This window comes from Mustelus asterias, chromosome 10 (assembly GCF_964213995.1).
Source record: "Mustelus asterias chromosome 10, sMusAst1.hap1.1, whole genome shotgun sequence".
NCBI classification, from domain to species: Eukaryota; Metazoa; Chordata; class Chondrichthyes; order Carcharhiniformes; family Triakidae; genus Mustelus; species Mustelus asterias.
In genome coordinates this window covers 58,264,444-58,280,998 of record NC_135810.1, presented here as the reverse complement: position 1 = coordinate 58,280,998, position 16,555 = coordinate 58,264,444, and the positions used below count along the sequence as shown (strand labels likewise).

The following is a 16,555-nucleotide window of genomic DNA, read 5'->3' as shown; positions in this document are numbered from 1 at the left end:
TACAACGAATGAATCTCAAACACAGTAAGGTAAATTGGTCAATTGCCTTTGTGATCCTTTGGGACTGTCGTAATTCACTAGCAGATGCTCCAGTAGTAATGGTAAGTTTGGTTTGAACCTCAGTAAGTTGACTCTCAACCTGCAAAAGTGCATCAGTGCAGATAACTTCTTCAGTTCCTACTGGAGCATTACTGGAGCATTACTTGGCTCTTCCTCAGGGCAGCTTGCTGGAGTATTACTTTCATGATGTGGAGATGCCGGCGTTGGACTGGGGTAAACACAGTAAGAAGTTTAACAACACCAGGTTAAAGTCCAACAGGTTTATTTGGTAGCAAAAGCCACACAAGCTTTCGAGGCTCTGAGCCCCTTCTTCAGGTGAGTGGGAATTCTGTTCACAAACAGAACTTATAAGACACAGACTCAATTTACATGAATAATGGTTGGAATGCGAATACTTACAACTAATCCAGTCTTTAAGAAACAAAACAATGGGAGTGGAGAGAGCATCAAGACAGGCTAAAAAGATGTGTATTGTCTCCAGACAAGACAGCCAGTGAAACTCTGCAGGTCCACGCAACTGTGGGAGTTACAAATAGTGTGACATAAATTCTGATTCTAGGATCGCATGATAAAGACTCAGGAGGAAAAAAGCAGAAATATTTATGTGAAATAGTGTGACATAAACCCAATATCCCGGTTGAGGCCGTCCTTGTGTGTGCGGAACCTGGCTATCAGTTTCTGCTCCGCGACTCTGCGCTGTCGTGTGTCGCGAAGGCCGCCTTGGAGAACGCTTACCCGAATATCAGAGGCCGAATGCCCGTGACCGCTGAAGTGCTCCCCAACAGGAAGAGAACAGTCTTGCCTGGTGATTGTCGAGCGGTGTTCATTCATCCGTTGTCGCAGCGTCTGCATAGTTTCCCCAATGTACCATGCCTCGGGACATCCTTTCTTGCAGCGTATCAGGTAGACAACGTTGGCCGAGTTGCAAGAGTATGTACCGTGTACCTGGTGGATGGTGTTCTCACGTGAGATGATGGCATCTGTGTCGATGATCCGGCACGTCTTGCAGAGGTTGCTGTGGCAGGGTTGTGTGGTGTCTTGGTCACTGTTCTCCTGAAGGCTGGGTAGTTTGCTGCGGACAATGGTCTGTTTGAGGTTGTGCGGTTGTTTGAAGGCAAGAAGTGGGGGTGTGGGGATGGCCTTGGCGAGATGTTCGTCTTCATCAATGACATGTTGAAGGCTCCGGAGGAGATGCCGTAGCTTCTCCGCTCCGGGGAAGTACTGGACAACGAAGGGTACTCTGTCCACTGTGTCCCGTCTCGCCAAGGCCATCCCCACACCCCCACTTCTTGCCTTCAAACAACCGCACAACCTCAAACAGACCATTGTCCGCAGCAAACTACCCAGCCTTCAGGAGAACAGTGACCAAGACACCACACAACCCTGCCACAGCAACCTCTGCAAGACGTGCCGGATCATCGACACAGATGCCATCATCTCACGTGAGAACACCATCCACCAGGTACACGGTACATACTCTTGCAACTCGGCCAACGTTGTCTACCTGATACGCTGCAAGAAAGGATGTCCCGAGGCATGGTACATTGGGGAAACTATGCAGACGCTGCGACAACGGATGAATGAACACCGCTCGACAATCACCAGGCAAGACTGTTCTCTTCCTGTTGGGGAGCACTTCAGCGGTCACGGGCATTCGGCCTCTGATATTCGGGTAAGCGTTCTCCAAGGCGGCCTTCGCGACACACGACAGCGCAGAGTCGCGGAGCAGAAACTGATAGCCAGGTTCCGCACACACAAGGACGGCCTCAACCGGGATATTGGGTTTATGTCACACTATTTCACATAAATATTTCTGCTTTTTTCCTCCTGAGTCTTTATCATGCGATCCTAGAATCAGAATTTATGTCACACTATTTGTAACTCCCACAGTTGCGTGGACCTGCAGAGTTTCACTGGCTGTCTTGTCTGGAGACAATACACATCTTTTTAGCCTGTCTTGATGCTCTCTCCACTCCCATTGTTTTGTTTCTTAAAGACTGGATTAGTTGTAAGTATTCGCATTCCAACCATTATTCATGTAAATTGAGTCTGTGTCTTATAAGTTCTGTTTGTGAACAGAATTCCCACTCACCTGAAGAAGGGGCTCAGAGCCTCGAAAGCTTGTGTGGCTTTTGCTACCAAATAAACCTGTTGGACTTTAACCTGGTGTTGTTAAACTTCTTACTGTATTACTTTCATCCATAGCTATATAACTGACAGGCATACTAGGGGCGGACTGCCTCATTGGTTCTGTGTGCAATTCTCTTCTTCACAAATGGTCCAGATGTTTATTCACCCTTTCACCTTGGACATTTATTTCATATGACACTGGATCTGTTCTGGTCACCTCTGGTTTTCAAATATTTTGTCTGGCATTCAGATCTTTGATTCCAAAGTCTAAACTGTTAATATAAATTGTGAACAGCAATGGTCCCAGCATTGACTCATGTGGAAAACCACTTTTAGCCTTCTGCTGCTCTAGATAACTATCCTTAATGCTGCACCCTGCTTTTTCTCAAGGTCAGCTATCTATAAATTCTTCTACATGATGTCTGAAGTTGCTGTTCATCAAGTCCTGGCGACCTGTCCACCCTTAGCCCCATGAGTTTCTCAAATACTCTATCCCTTGTGATTGGGATTATTGTTGCCACGTTATAGTTACCATGTTATTTGAAATCATCCCATCTGATAACTTAGGGATACTTGCAATGGTTTCCACGGTGAAGACAGATGCAAAAAAGTTATTTAGCATATGCACTATATCTTTGTTTGCTGTTATCAATTCACCCACCTCATTCAGTAGGTGGCATGGTGGCATTGTGGTTAGCACTTTTGTCTCACAGCGCTATGGACTTGGGTTTGATTTCCGCTTGGGTCACTGTCTGTAAGGAGCCTGCACATTCTCTCCGTGCCTGCGTGGGTTTCCTCTGGGTGGTCTGGTTTCCTTCCACAGTCCAAAAGATGTGCAGGTTAGGAGCACTGGCCACGCTAAGTTCTCCCTAGTATACCCGAATAGGCGGTAGAGTGTGGCGATTTGGGGAATTTCACAGTAACTTCACTGCAGTATTAATGTAAGCCTACTTGTGACACTAACAAATAAACTTGAGGTCCCACATTTACTTTAGCTGCCTGCTTCCTATTTATATACACATAGAAACTCCTACTATTTGTTTTAATGCTGCATACAAGTTTTCTCTCAAAATTCATCTTTTCCCTTCTTAGGAGCTTTTTAGTCTTTTGCTGTTGGATCCTAAAATCTTTCCAGTCATCTGGTCTACCATTATCCCTTGCCACTTTGTACATCCTGCTGTTCATGTTAACAGTATCCTTGACATCCTGTGGTAACTGTGGATTTTGCCTCATTCTCATGGAATCCCTCTTTTTGATTGGGATAAACTCCTGCTGAGCATTTTGGATCCAGCTGTTTAAATATCTCCTACTGCCCATCTACTGACCTGTATCTTGGCTTGTTTACCAGTTCACCTTGGACAACCCCTCCCTTATACCATTATAATTACCCTTATTTAAGCTAATGACACTGGTTATGGACCTATGCCATTCATCCTCAAACTGTGTCTGGAATTCTATCATATTGTGGTCGCTACCCCCTTGGGGGTCCTTAACCACAGAATCCCTAAAAAGCAATCCCTGATACATTCCACAGATTCTTTGATGCTACCCTTGCCAGTTGGTTTTGTCCAATTAAAATCTCCCATGATAATTCTAGTTCCCTTCGAACATGCCTTTTGATATTTCCATACTTCTGCTCTGACTTTTTGAGGGGTCACATTCTAAGGGTCTATAGACCACTCCCCCATGACTTCCTTCCTCTGCTGTTCATGATTTCAACCCAAGCCAATTCTATATCACTATCCACTGCGTTTATATCACAACTCAGCACTGCACTCAAACCTTCCTTGATTAACAATGCTACCCCACCTCCTTTCCCCCATTGGATTGTTCTTTTGGAACATTGGGTACTCAACATTGAGTACCCAGTCCAGGTCATTCTGCAACCATGTTTATGTAATAGCTAATACATCATACTCATATGTTGTAACCTTTGTTATCAACTCATCTATCTTGTAGAAAATGCTTTGTGCTTTCAGAAAAGGTACATTTAGCTTTGATTTTTTACAGTTGCTCACAACTCTGGATGTGTTCTGTGTTGCATATTTTTGTTTACATTTCCTGCCCAGCCCTGTCACACTATGACTGTCAAGGTCCCCCTCAATATCCTATGCCACTGCTCCCTCATAGACCCCTTTCATTTTACACTTTTCGTTCTTGGAACCCTCCCCCCTCCTAGAGTTCTTGTATGAGTTCTTGCGAAAATATAATGTTCATATAATCTGTCCCTACCTATAGTTTTCTATTGACACTCAGACTGATTACAACCTACACTCCTACCTTTAACTTTGACTTCCCAATTTTCCAAGCAACTGCAACCTCATCCCCACTCTTTAGTTTAAAGCCCCCTCTACTTCCCCAGTTATATGGTCCGTAGGAACACTGGTCCCAGCATGGTTTGGATTTAGGCCATCCCATAGGTCCAGCCTCCACTTTCCCCAGTACAATAACCCACAAACCGATACCCACCTCTCCCACACCAGTCTTTGAGCCACGCATTCATCTCTCTAATTTTACAAACTCTTCGCCAATTTGCATGTGGCTCAGGTAATAATCCAGAGTTCTGTTCTTTAATTCAATGTCTAACTCCTCAAATTGACTACACAGAAGCTCTTTCCTTGTTCTACCTGTGTCGTTGGTGCCTCCATGGACCATGGCCATTGGATCCTTGCTCCTGCACTCAAATCCTCTTGAAATTAGGGCCATCATACCATTTGCCTGCCTAACTGCTTGCTGCATCCACAAGCTTACTTTCAGTGACTGGTGTAACAGGACACCCATGTCCTTTTGGACATCAGCATTTCCCAATCCATCACCATTTATATAATACTCTGCCATTTTGTTTTTCCCGCTGAAGTGGATAGCTTCACACTTATCCACATTATCCTGCCTCTATCACGTATTTGCCCCCTCATCTTTTCTACATTTCCTGGAAGCCTCTTGACATCCTCCTCGCCACTCATTCCCACCTAGTTCTGTGTCATCAGCAAACTTTGAAATATTACATCCATATCATTGATATATATTGTGAATAGCTGTGGCCCAAGCATTGACCCTTGCCGTACCTCACTATCACTTCCTACCACTCCCAAAAATATTCATTTATCCCTACTCTCTGTTTCCTGTCTGCTGACCAATTCTCAATCCATGCCAATATGTTACCCCTAATCCAATGTGCTTTAAGTTTGCACATTAACCTTTTAAGTGGGGTTTTATCAAAAGCTTTCTGAAAATCCAAATACACCACATCCACTGATTCTCTCTTCTCTATTCTGCTAGTTACATCCTTAAAAAACTCCAGTAGGTTTATCAAACATGATTTCTCTTTCATAAATCCATGTTGATTTTTTCAAATCTGTTGATATTTCCTGAGTGTTCTGTTGTCACATCCTTTATAATAGACTCTAGCATTTTCCTGATGTTCGGATAAAAGGTCTGTAATTCTTTTTTCTCTTTTTTAAATAGTGCAGTTTTTTTTCCACCGTCCAATCTGCATCTTTTTCACAGATGCTGCTAGACCTGTTGCTTATTTTCAGCACTTTGTTTTTCGTTCAGATTTATAACATGCATAGTAATTTGCTTTTATTAAGCCATTTCATGTTAGGTTTTTAATAATTGTGCTGTATGTGCCTATAGTCATGCTAAGTAGAGAATTGTCCAGGTATGAATTAAAATACTTTGATCCTTGGCTTCTGTCAATAGCCTTCTTTCTATAGGGATTTGAATATTTGCTCTTTTTGCCACCTTTCCATGCAAACTTAAAAAAAGAACGCTTGCATAGGAAAGAATAATTTCAATCAAAAAAGAGAATCTGTATAGATATTTAATGTTAACAGCAGATTAGGATATTTGCAAGGAGATATTTTCGAACTATACAATGTACCTGGGAAATTGCTTTAGTTACTTGTAACCACTTTGCTGTGATATATTGTGACTTTAGAGTAGGATTTCTCATAAGACTGTCATCCGTATAATGTTCTGTGATATAATACATATTTTACAAGATTGCTTCAAAAGAATAATGTTCGTTTTGCAAAACATCCCCTTCAAAATTTTTGTTGTTGTCAGAAAGTGTGAATTGCATTTTATATACGTCATTAGTAATGGGAGCAGCATTTTTCCAGGCACTAATAGGTAGGGCTGTGAGTGTTCTTGGTCTTAAGAATGAAGAATAATGATTAAGCCATGGTTGTAAGAAACCAAGCAGAATATCGTTCGGCTATTTTAAAAAAAAGTGCTTTTTGCATTTTCACTGAACATTTTTGTTGCTTTGGTTGGTTATAAAGGACTGCAGAGGGATGGAGTAGGATAGTGGTTAGGCATAAACACGCTGAGTTGAGGCGACAATCTTATTAAATTGCTGAGCAGACTCAAATGGTCTACTCTTGCTCCTACTTCTGATGTTCCCTCATGTTAGAGTGCTTTTAAATGGAGGACTGTTTTACTGGTTTGAGCATTTGGAGACAGCAGCTCGTGTTGAAACCTCCAGGAATATATCCTACCAGAATTGACAACTCGATTTTACTGAGAAATGTGGAAATGCATGTTCACAGATTTTTATTAAGCAATATCAAGGGATTATTTTTCAAAGGCAGGTAATTGGAATTGAGATGTGGATCAGTATGATTTAGTTGAATGATCGAATAGGCTTGGAAGGCTACTCCTGTTTTGAAGTTATATTGTACTGAGCTCTAAGTATTGGTTGAAATTAAATGTGCAGTTAAAACACCACTTCTTCACACTGCATATACATAATGAAACGTCTTTATAAGAAATACGTAGGATGTATTTATAGAACATGAACAGTATCAGTAATTTTGAAATCTAGGTACCTACGATTCAAAATTAGTCTCAGACTTTATTGTCATACAGTACTTCTTGTTTTGCTCATACTGTTAGCAAAAATGGTACATGTACATTTAGCACCTGTCTGCTGTCCTGCTAAGATTCTGAAGTGGGATGTTTGATGGCTTTCCTACCACGTCAGTCTTCTGTTAAAATAAACACTATACTTCCTTCATAAATGCACCAAATAAATTTAGTGCTTGCCCTTTTCGGTGTAAGTACTTATTCAATGGTATGACAAGTCTTAAATGCTGCTAAACCAATTCTGCCATTGAAAATTATTGTTACAAATGTGGAGTCTCATTGCTTCAGCTTTTGTTTTGGGAATTAATTTTTTTTTTAAGTTCTCTTTGTCTCTTTTATGCCTATCTGTTAATGCAGTCCTTCCTTTCCTCCCTTCCCTAATCACTATCCACCTCACTGATTTAACTCACCCACCTATGCACCCCGTCCACTTAACCATTCACTCAGCTTAATTACCCACCTTAGCCACTCCCGAATTACCCACTTAACCACCTCATTCACTCACTTACCCAACTTGCTCACCTCCTCACCTCGCTCACCTCCTCACCTCACTCACCTACCCCTCGACCCACTCATCCTTTTACTCACTAAGCCACCTCCCTCAGTATCCACTTACCCACTTGACTATTTACCCACTTCTCCCAACTGAAAGGCAGAAAAAAATTCCACCCTTTTCCTCTCCTTGCCCCAAGGTATTGCAGCTTTTTGGAATACAATTCCACAAGTGCAGGCAGCCCGCTACAATTTTCCAAGTGGCTATTGTTCATAAGCAAATTTAGATAGTGGTCATTATAATTATTGAACTGCTCAGGGCAGCATTGCTAAACTTTGTCCTGTTCTTGCACAATGTTCACATGTCTACTTTGCAAGAGAGGTGATTGTCTTGCAGTTAGGAGCAGGAATGGTGGCTGATTTGTCATTTGTAACTGATGCACTATCAATCAAGCAAAGACTAGTTTGTATGCAAGAACAAATCGACTTTTATTAGCAAAAGACTTGGAGCACACCCATGCTGATGAACTGGTCCAGAGACTGAGGCAGGGGGTGGGGAGCAGTCACCTTTATACCTGGACCAGGGGGGGAGGAGTCCCAGGCAGGGCCGGCAGGGGCATGTCCAGGCATGTCACACACACACACACAGGCAGTAAGCTAACAGTGGTTTACCACAGTGACTCCTTTGTTTGATCAATCCAAATGGCGGCTGAAGCAAATTGAAACACTGCAGCAAATTCAATTGTGGGTGGCACAATGGTTAGTTAGCACTGCTGCCTCACAGTGCCAGGGACCAGGGTTCGATTCCCAGCTTGGGTCACTGTCTGTGTGAAGTCTGCATGTTCTCCCTGTGTCTGCGTGGGTTTCCTCCGGGTGTTCTGGTTTCCTCCCACAGTCCGAAAGACGTGCTGAATAAGTTGGTCAGCCATGCTAAATTCCGAACAGGTGCTAGAGTGTGGCGACTAGGGAATTTTCACAGTAACTTCATTTCAGTGTTAATGTGAGCCTACTTGTAACACTAATGAATAAACTTCAAAACTTATCTTACCATTTACTCCCTCACCCACTTGCCCACCCCACCCAACTACTTGCTTGCTCACTAACCCACTGTGCCCACAAACCCACCATGTCATCTTACCCCCTATGCCCACTTAGCCCTATACCTGCCTAGCCACTTACCCACTCACCCACCTCACCCACTTACCTACCTACTCATCTGCACTCACATCCACTTGTCAGTTCACTAACATCCAACTGGACCTTTAAACTTAGCACATGGCAGCTCGTGCCATAAAAAGGGCACGTGTTCTGTCTTCCCCGACTCACTTCGAAGCTCCCTGAAGGAAGCACTGCTGCACATTTCAGTGAAAGCTGAGAGCAGAAGGTCTCGGAGGGAATGCTCTGCAGCTTTGAGTCAGAGGAACTTTGGGGTGCCGTGGCAATCTGACCATTATTGCCGCTGCTTGGAAGATTCAAGCCATCCTGCACCAAATAAACTGGACTTCAGCAATTAAAGTATCCCACCTCTCTTGAATGACCTTCATAATAGAAATGATGTCAAATAGAAATTGCAGACAGTTGACACTATTTAATAATCATGAAAATGAGGCACTCAATACAGCAAAAGATTACTTGCACACTGCTTTTCATCTTACCATTTTACCGGTAAATGTATAGATGTTTTTAATTACACATGTATACACCTTGGAAATATAAACATACTGTAAAAAGAATCTCCCCAGGAAGAGAATATAACAGAGGCAGAATGCAAACTCTCTCCTAATTCACTATAGGCATCACAGTAAAAAGAAAGGCAAAATGAAGGATATATCAACAGCCTGCAAGTAACCTAATGCTAATTCGCATTAGTATTTCCTGAAGGGCAGTTAAACTTTGTGACCTGAAGAGTCAAAACATCACTTTTGTAACAGAATAATTCTTAGCGAAGTACATGCCTATAAGATTCTAGTCCTTACAAAACAGTAAGGACTGTTAAACTTGACAGAGTAATAAACAAGGTCTGTAGAAATTCTTAAGTTTTATTTAGAAAACATGGTTGGACATTCTTATTCACTGGCTGTTTTTGAATTGTTTACTTTTAAGATGATCAATTTGTTGAAATTTTACCACCAGATTAGGCTAAATCTGGTATTTCTATGTTCGCTTTACAGATTTGTCTGCAGCTGTTCAGAGGTTTTCGCAGTCATTGCAGGATTTTCAGTTTGAGTGCATTGGTGATGCAGAGACTGATGATGAAATTAATATTGGTAAGTATTGAACAATTAAAAAACTTGCTATTCACAATTAGTACTTCTGTACTTTTGTATGTGCTAATTAATTTTATCCCCAAATATTTTTCACTGTTCAAACTTAAGAGATCATTGATTATAGTGAAATATAAGATGGATCATTTTGGTCAATTTAGCTAGTCCCAAAGATGTTGGCCTGTAACGTCTGAGCTCTGGGGCATTGTATTTAGAAGTACCTCAGAGATACACTGGGGAAGACCTGAGGTACGGATTGCATGGCAATTGCTCAGGAAGTTCAAACTTCCTTTGGGCATTTGTCCTGCACAGGGAACCATCTGATAATGAGATTTAAAATGCAAACTTCAAATGGCTTGACTGCCATACAGCAATAGTTACCCAGGAAAATTTAGAAGGATAAAAACCATTTCTAGCTTCAGGGTAACTACAGAGCACTAATCTACCCCCACCTTCACACTACTACCTAACGCTACAACCTTGCACCACACGCATGTGGACTTACCTCGCGTCTCACAGCTACTACCTTCCGCTACCCCCATCCCCAACCTTGACTTGCTGCCCCCCCCCCCGCCCCCCCATGCGCTCCCAAAGATTTGGATTGGCCTGACCTGACTTTCAGCCCCTGACCGCCATCATGGCCTGATGCTCCTGCCACCCACCCTAGCCTAACCCAGCTAGTGTTGTGAAAAAGGGAGTGTCACCTTTACTCAGTTGCCCTCGACATTAGACCTCGAGAACCAATTGCACTGGAGTGATCTCACCCAGTTGAGTCAGAAAGATGGAGATAGGAGCAGTTTCATTTTCAGGTAAGAAGCAAGGATCAAAGTGGCATTCCAAATCAATTGTCACTCCACAGGAAGTTATGAACCATTATCTTCCAACTGAAAGGCAGAAAAAAATTCCATCCTTTTCCTCGCCTTTCCCCAAGATACTGTGTCTTTCTGGAATACCATTCCACAAATGCAGTATAAAAGTTGGGGTCTGATGTTGTAGATGTATAGAACGTTGATTCGGCCACATTTGGAATACTGCGTCCAGTTCTGGTCGCCACACTACCAGAAGGACGTGGAGGCTTTAGAGAGAGTGCAGAGGAGGTTTACCAGGATGTTGCCTGGTATGGAGGGGCTTAGTTATGAGGAGAGATTGGGTAAACTGGGGTTGTTATCACTGGAAAGACGGAGGATGAGGGGTGACCTAATAGAAGTGTATAAAATTATGAAAGGCATAGATAGGGTGAATGGTGGGAAGCTTTTTCCCAGGGCGGTGGTGACGTTCACGAGGGGTCATAGGTTCAAGGTGAGGGGGGAGGTTTAACACGGATATCAGAAGGACATATTTTACGCAGAGGGTGTTGGGGGCCTGGAATGCGCTGCCAGGCAAGGTGGTGGAGGCGGGCACACTGGGAACGTGTAAGACTTATCTAGATAGCCACATGAACGGAGTGGGAATGGAGGGATACAAAAGAATGGCCTAGTTTGGACCAGGGTGTGGCGCGGGCTTGGATGGCCGAAGGGCCTGTTCCTGTGCTGTATTGTTCTTTGTTCAAGCCATGATACAACCAGAAAGAATGCTTTCTATGGTGCATCTGTAAAAGTTGGTGAGAGTCGTACCTGACATGCCAAATTTCCTTAGTGTTCTGAGAAAGTAGAGGAGTTGGTGGCTTTTCATAAATATAATGTAGGCATGGGGCGACTAGGACAGGTAGTTGGTGATCTGGACACGTAAAAACTCGGAAGCTCTCAACCATTTCTACTTTGTCCCCATTGATGTAGACAGGCATGTTCTCCACTACGCTTCCCGAAGTTGATGACAATCTCCTTCATTTTGTTGACATTCAGGGAGAGACTATTGTCGATGCACCAGTTCACCAGATTCTCTATCTCATTCCTGTACTCTCATCATTGTTTGAGATCCAACCCACTCGGGTGGTGTCGTCAGTAAACTTGAAAATCGAGTTGGAGGGAATTTAGCCACAGTCATAGGTGAATAAGGAGAACAGTAGGGGACTGGGAACACAGCCTTGTGGGGCACCTAGTTGAGGATGATGAGATGTTATGCTCCCCTTTCATGTCCCCCTTGGGTCCCACCACCTTCAAGCCCCACCCCATCAGGCCCCATCCCCTTGGCACCCTGAGTGGCCACCTGCAGTAGTCCATTTTGGCAAATCAAATGGGATGAAGGAGTACAATATAAAGGGAAAGACTCTTCGTACTGTGGAGGATCAGAAGGACCTTGGGGTCCGGGTCCATAGGACTCTAAAATCGGCCTCGCAGATGAAGGAGGCGGTTAAGAAGGCGGATGGTGTGCTGGCCTTTATCAATCAAGGGATTGAGTTTAGGAGTCCGGGGATAATGATGCAGCTATATAAGACCCTCGTCAGACCCTAATTGGAGTACTGTGCTCAGTTCTGGTCGCCTCATTACGGGAAGGATGTGGAAAAGATTGAAAGGGTGCAGAGGCGATTTACAAGGGTGTTACCTGGATTGAGTGGCATGCCTTATGAGGGTAGGCTGAGGGAGCTCGGTCTTTTCTCCTTGGAGAGACGTAGGATGAGAGGAGACCTAATAGAGGTATATAAGATGTTGAGAGGCATAGATCGGGTGGACTCCCAGAGACTTTTTCTCAGGGTGGAAATGGCTGCTATGAGAGGACACAGGTTTAAGGTGCTGGGGGGTAGGTACAGGGGAAATGTTTGGGGGAAGTTTTTCACAGAGGGCGGTGGGCGAGTGGAATCGGCTGCCGTCAGTGGTGGTGGAGGCAAACTCAAAAGGGTCTTTTAAGAGACTCCTTGATGAGTACATGGGACTTAATAGGATGGAGGGTTATAGGTAGGCCTAAAAGGTAGGGATATGTTCGGCACAACTTGTGGGGCCGAAGGGCCTGTTTTGTGCTGTAGTTTTCTATGCTTCTATCCCCTGGCAGTGCCCACCTGGCACTGCCATGGTGCCAGTTGGCATTGCCAAATGAGCACTGCCTAGCCATGTCCCCAACCACCCAGGGGCTTCAATGGTCTCCAAGCCCTCCCGGCATGGCCCTCACATCTCATCTCCATTTGGGAAGACTAGTCGTGATTCTCGCTAGGTTACTGCTGTGCCCAAGGTTTGGCAAATCAGGCCCTGGGGATTTGTATATTCTCTAAAAAACCTAACACTTCCTCCCTTGTAATGGAGATTTTCTCTAACGGTTCAACACTCCCCTCCGAGACACTCCCAGTCAACACATCCCTCTCCTTTGTGAATATCGATGCAAAGTATTCATTTAGGATCTCCCCTACTTCTTTGGGCTCCAAGCATAATTCCCCACTTTTGTCCCTGAGAGGTCCGATTTTTTTCCCTGACAACCCTTTTGTTCCTAACGTATGAATAAAATGCCTTGGGATTCTCCTTAATCCTGTCTGCCAAGGACATTTCGTGACCCCTTTTTGCCCTACTAATTCCTCGTTTGAGTTCTTTCCTACTTTCTTTGTATTCTTCCAGAGCTCCCTCCGTTTTTAGCTGCCTGGACCTAACGTACGCCTCTCTTTTCTTTTTGACCAGTCCCTCAATTTCCCTGGTTATCCACGGTTCTCGAATCCTACCCTTCCTATCCTTTTTTTACAGGCACATTGTCTGTCCTGCAGCTCTAACAACTGTTCCTTGAAAGACTCCCACATGCCAGATGTGGATCGACCCTCAAACAGCCTCTCCCAATCAACAGCTGCCAATTTCTGCCTAATCCCACTAAAATTAGCCTTCCCCCAATCCAACACCTTGCCCTTGGGACACCAGTCATCCTTTTCCATCGCTATCCAAAAGCTAACAGAATTGTGGTCACTATTTGCCACATGTTCCCCTACTGAAACTTTGAAGACCTGACCGGGCTCATTCCCCAGTACTAGGTCCAGTATAGCCCCCTCTCTAGTCGGGTTATCTACATATTGTTCCAAAGAACCTTCCTGTACGCATTTTACAAATTCCTCCCCATTCAGAGTCCCAGCTCTAAGCAATTTCCAGTCTATACCAGGGAAATTGAAGTCTCCCACTACAACAACCCTATTTTTCCTGCACCTATCCATTATCTCCTGACATATCCGTTCTTCCACTTCCCTTGGGCTGTTGGGGGGCCTGTTGTATACCCCCAACATAGTGACTGCGCCCTTCCTGTTTCTGAGCTCCACCCACAGTGACTCGTTACACGACCCCTCTGAATTGTCCTCCCTCTGCACCGCTGTAATATGTTCTCTAATACTGCTACTCTCCCACCTCTTTTGGCCCCTCCTCTGTTTTGCCTTGTACCCCGGAATATTCAGCTGCCAGTTCTGTCCCTCTTTCAACCAAGTCTCTGTCACCGCAACCACATCCAAATTCCTCGTAAGCATTAAGGCCCTAAGTTCGTCTGTCTTACCTGCTACGCTCGTTGCATTGAAGTAGATGCACTCCAGGCCTCCAGGCCCAGTGAGGTCATCCTCCCCCAGAGTGCTCTTCTTCTTTGCCAGCCTTGTCCTGACCCCAAGCTCGCCCCCAGCATCCACACTTGTAGACCTAATTTTTTGATCCCCACCCCCCTGCCATATTAGTTTAAACCCACCCGAACTGCACTAGCAAAACTCCCAGCCAGGATATTCATGCCCTTCCAATTTAGTTGTGACCCGTCCTTCTTGTACAGGTGCCATCCTCTCTTGAAAACTTCCCAATGATCCCGGAAAATGAAGCCCTCCCTCCTGGACCAGTCCTTTAGCCAAGCGTTCAATTGTACTAACTCCCTATTCCTAGCCTCACTGGCACGAGGCATTGGGAGCAGCCCAGATATTGCCACCCTGGAGGCCCTACTTTTTAGCCTATTTCCCAACTCCCTGAATTGCTCTCGTAGGATCCCCCTGCTCTTCCTATCTACGTCATTTGCACCAATGTGTACAACGACATCCGTTTCTTTATCTTCCCCTTTTTATATGCCTCCTATCCGCTCGGAGACATCCAGTACCCCAGCACCAGGTAGGCAGACTACCATCCTGGAGTCCCGTTCGCACCCACAGAATCGCCTATCCATGCTTCTAACCGACGCGTCCCCCACCACTATTGCTCCCTTAATTCCTCTCTTTCCTTTCCGGGCCACAGTGCCTGACTCTGTGCCAGTGACCTGTTCACTGTGGCTTACCCCTGGAGAGTCATCCTCCTCCACACTATCCAAAACAATATACTTGTTTTGGAGGGAGACAACCACAGGTGACCCCTCCACTAATTGCTCACTAAGAGCCGAGCCCTTCCTGCTATGAGAGGCAACCACTGGGATACTCTCTGGTACGTTACCCTTCTGACCTTTACTCCTCCTAACTGTGACCCATGTGTCTTCCTCCCGAGGCCCCGGTGTAACTACTTGCCTATAACTCATGTCTATTAGTCTCTCATTCTCCCTGACTAGACTAAGGTCAGCAATCTGCAGCTCCAGTTCCCTCAGGAGCTGCAGTTCCACGTATCTGGCGAAAATATGGTCCTCCGGGAGGCTAGGTGTTTCCAGGAACTCCCACATCCCACACCGGAAGCAACAAACTGGCCTATCACTCATAGTTACCATTTTCCTTTATAGGTTTGGATAAAAATAACTTGCCCTGCTTCGCCTTTTCCGCCTAAGCCCTTACAGTTCACACTCTGCTTCCCCACTCACTCCGCTGCCCGCTCCCGACGCTGCCCGCTGTATACTGCGGTCTCTCTTTTATACTTTGCGCACTTAAATAAAAAAACTACTAAAATGTCCGCCCACGTGACCCCGCACCCGTCTACTTCTGGTTTAAACTTAAACTTTTAAATCACTACAACCTCGCTTGGTATGGCACCTGCTCTGCCCAATACAGCAAAAAACTACAAAAGGTCGGGAATGCAGCCCAATCCATCATGCAAACCAGCCTCCCACCCATTGACTCTGTCTACACTTCCCGCTGCCTCGGCAAAGCAGCCAGCATAGTTAAGGACCCCACTCACCCCGCACATTCTCTCTTCCACCACCTTCTGTCGGGAAAAAGATACAAAAGTCTGAGGTCATGTACCAACCGACTCAAAAACAGCTTCTTCCCTGTTGCCATCAGACTTTTGAATGGACCTATCTTGCATTAAGTTGATCTTTCTCTACACCCTAGCTATGACTATAGCACTACATTCTGTGCACTCGCGTTTCCTTCTCTATGAACGGTATGCTTTGTCTGTACAGCGCGCAAGAAACAATACTTTTCACTGTATACTAATACATGTGACAATGAATCAAATCAAGTAAAGTGGAACCCATTGGGAGAGCTGATACATTGAGCTAGGTTGGGGAGCGGGGTGGGGAAACATTCCTTCAATGAGGGAAGGAGTGGTCCTGATGTCCATTGGGGGAGGGAGAGGAGAGGGTCTAAAAATAAGACCATAAGACATAGGAGCGGAAGTAAGGCCATTCGGCCCATCGAGTCCACTCCACCATTCAATCATGGTAAAAATGGTGCCTAGTCTCTGTGAAGCCGGGCTTGCCAGCATGTTGAGGCCCTGCCCCTTTCAGAACCGGTGAAAAATTCGTCACCTCCCAAAAAATGACAAGTGTGGGGAAAATTGCGACTTGTTGGTGTGAATCGCATCTGCTTTCTCACCGAAAATGACACTTAGTCATTTTTTCAAAAATTCCGCCCATTCTGTTTCCTTTACTTTCTGACGCTGTACCAAGTCAACCAGTGCTGCCAGTGACCATAAGACGTAGGACAGAAATAGACCATTCGGCCCATTGAATCTGCT

General features: G+C 44.8%; 1 protein-coding gene across 1 annotated transcript in view; it reads left to right on the top strand.

Moving 5' to 3' along the window:
• Nucleotides 1-16,555, top strand: part of arhgap42a (Rho GTPase activating protein 42a) — a 330,330-nt gene that overhangs the window by 90,076 nt on the left and 223,699 nt on the right. Inside the window, exon 2 of the mRNA XM_078221767.1 lies at nucleotides 9,723-9,818. Coding sequence (XP_078077893.1) covers nucleotides 9,723-9,818 — 96 coding nt within the window. The remainder of the gene's footprint in view (nucleotides 1-9,722; nucleotides 9,819-16,555) is intronic.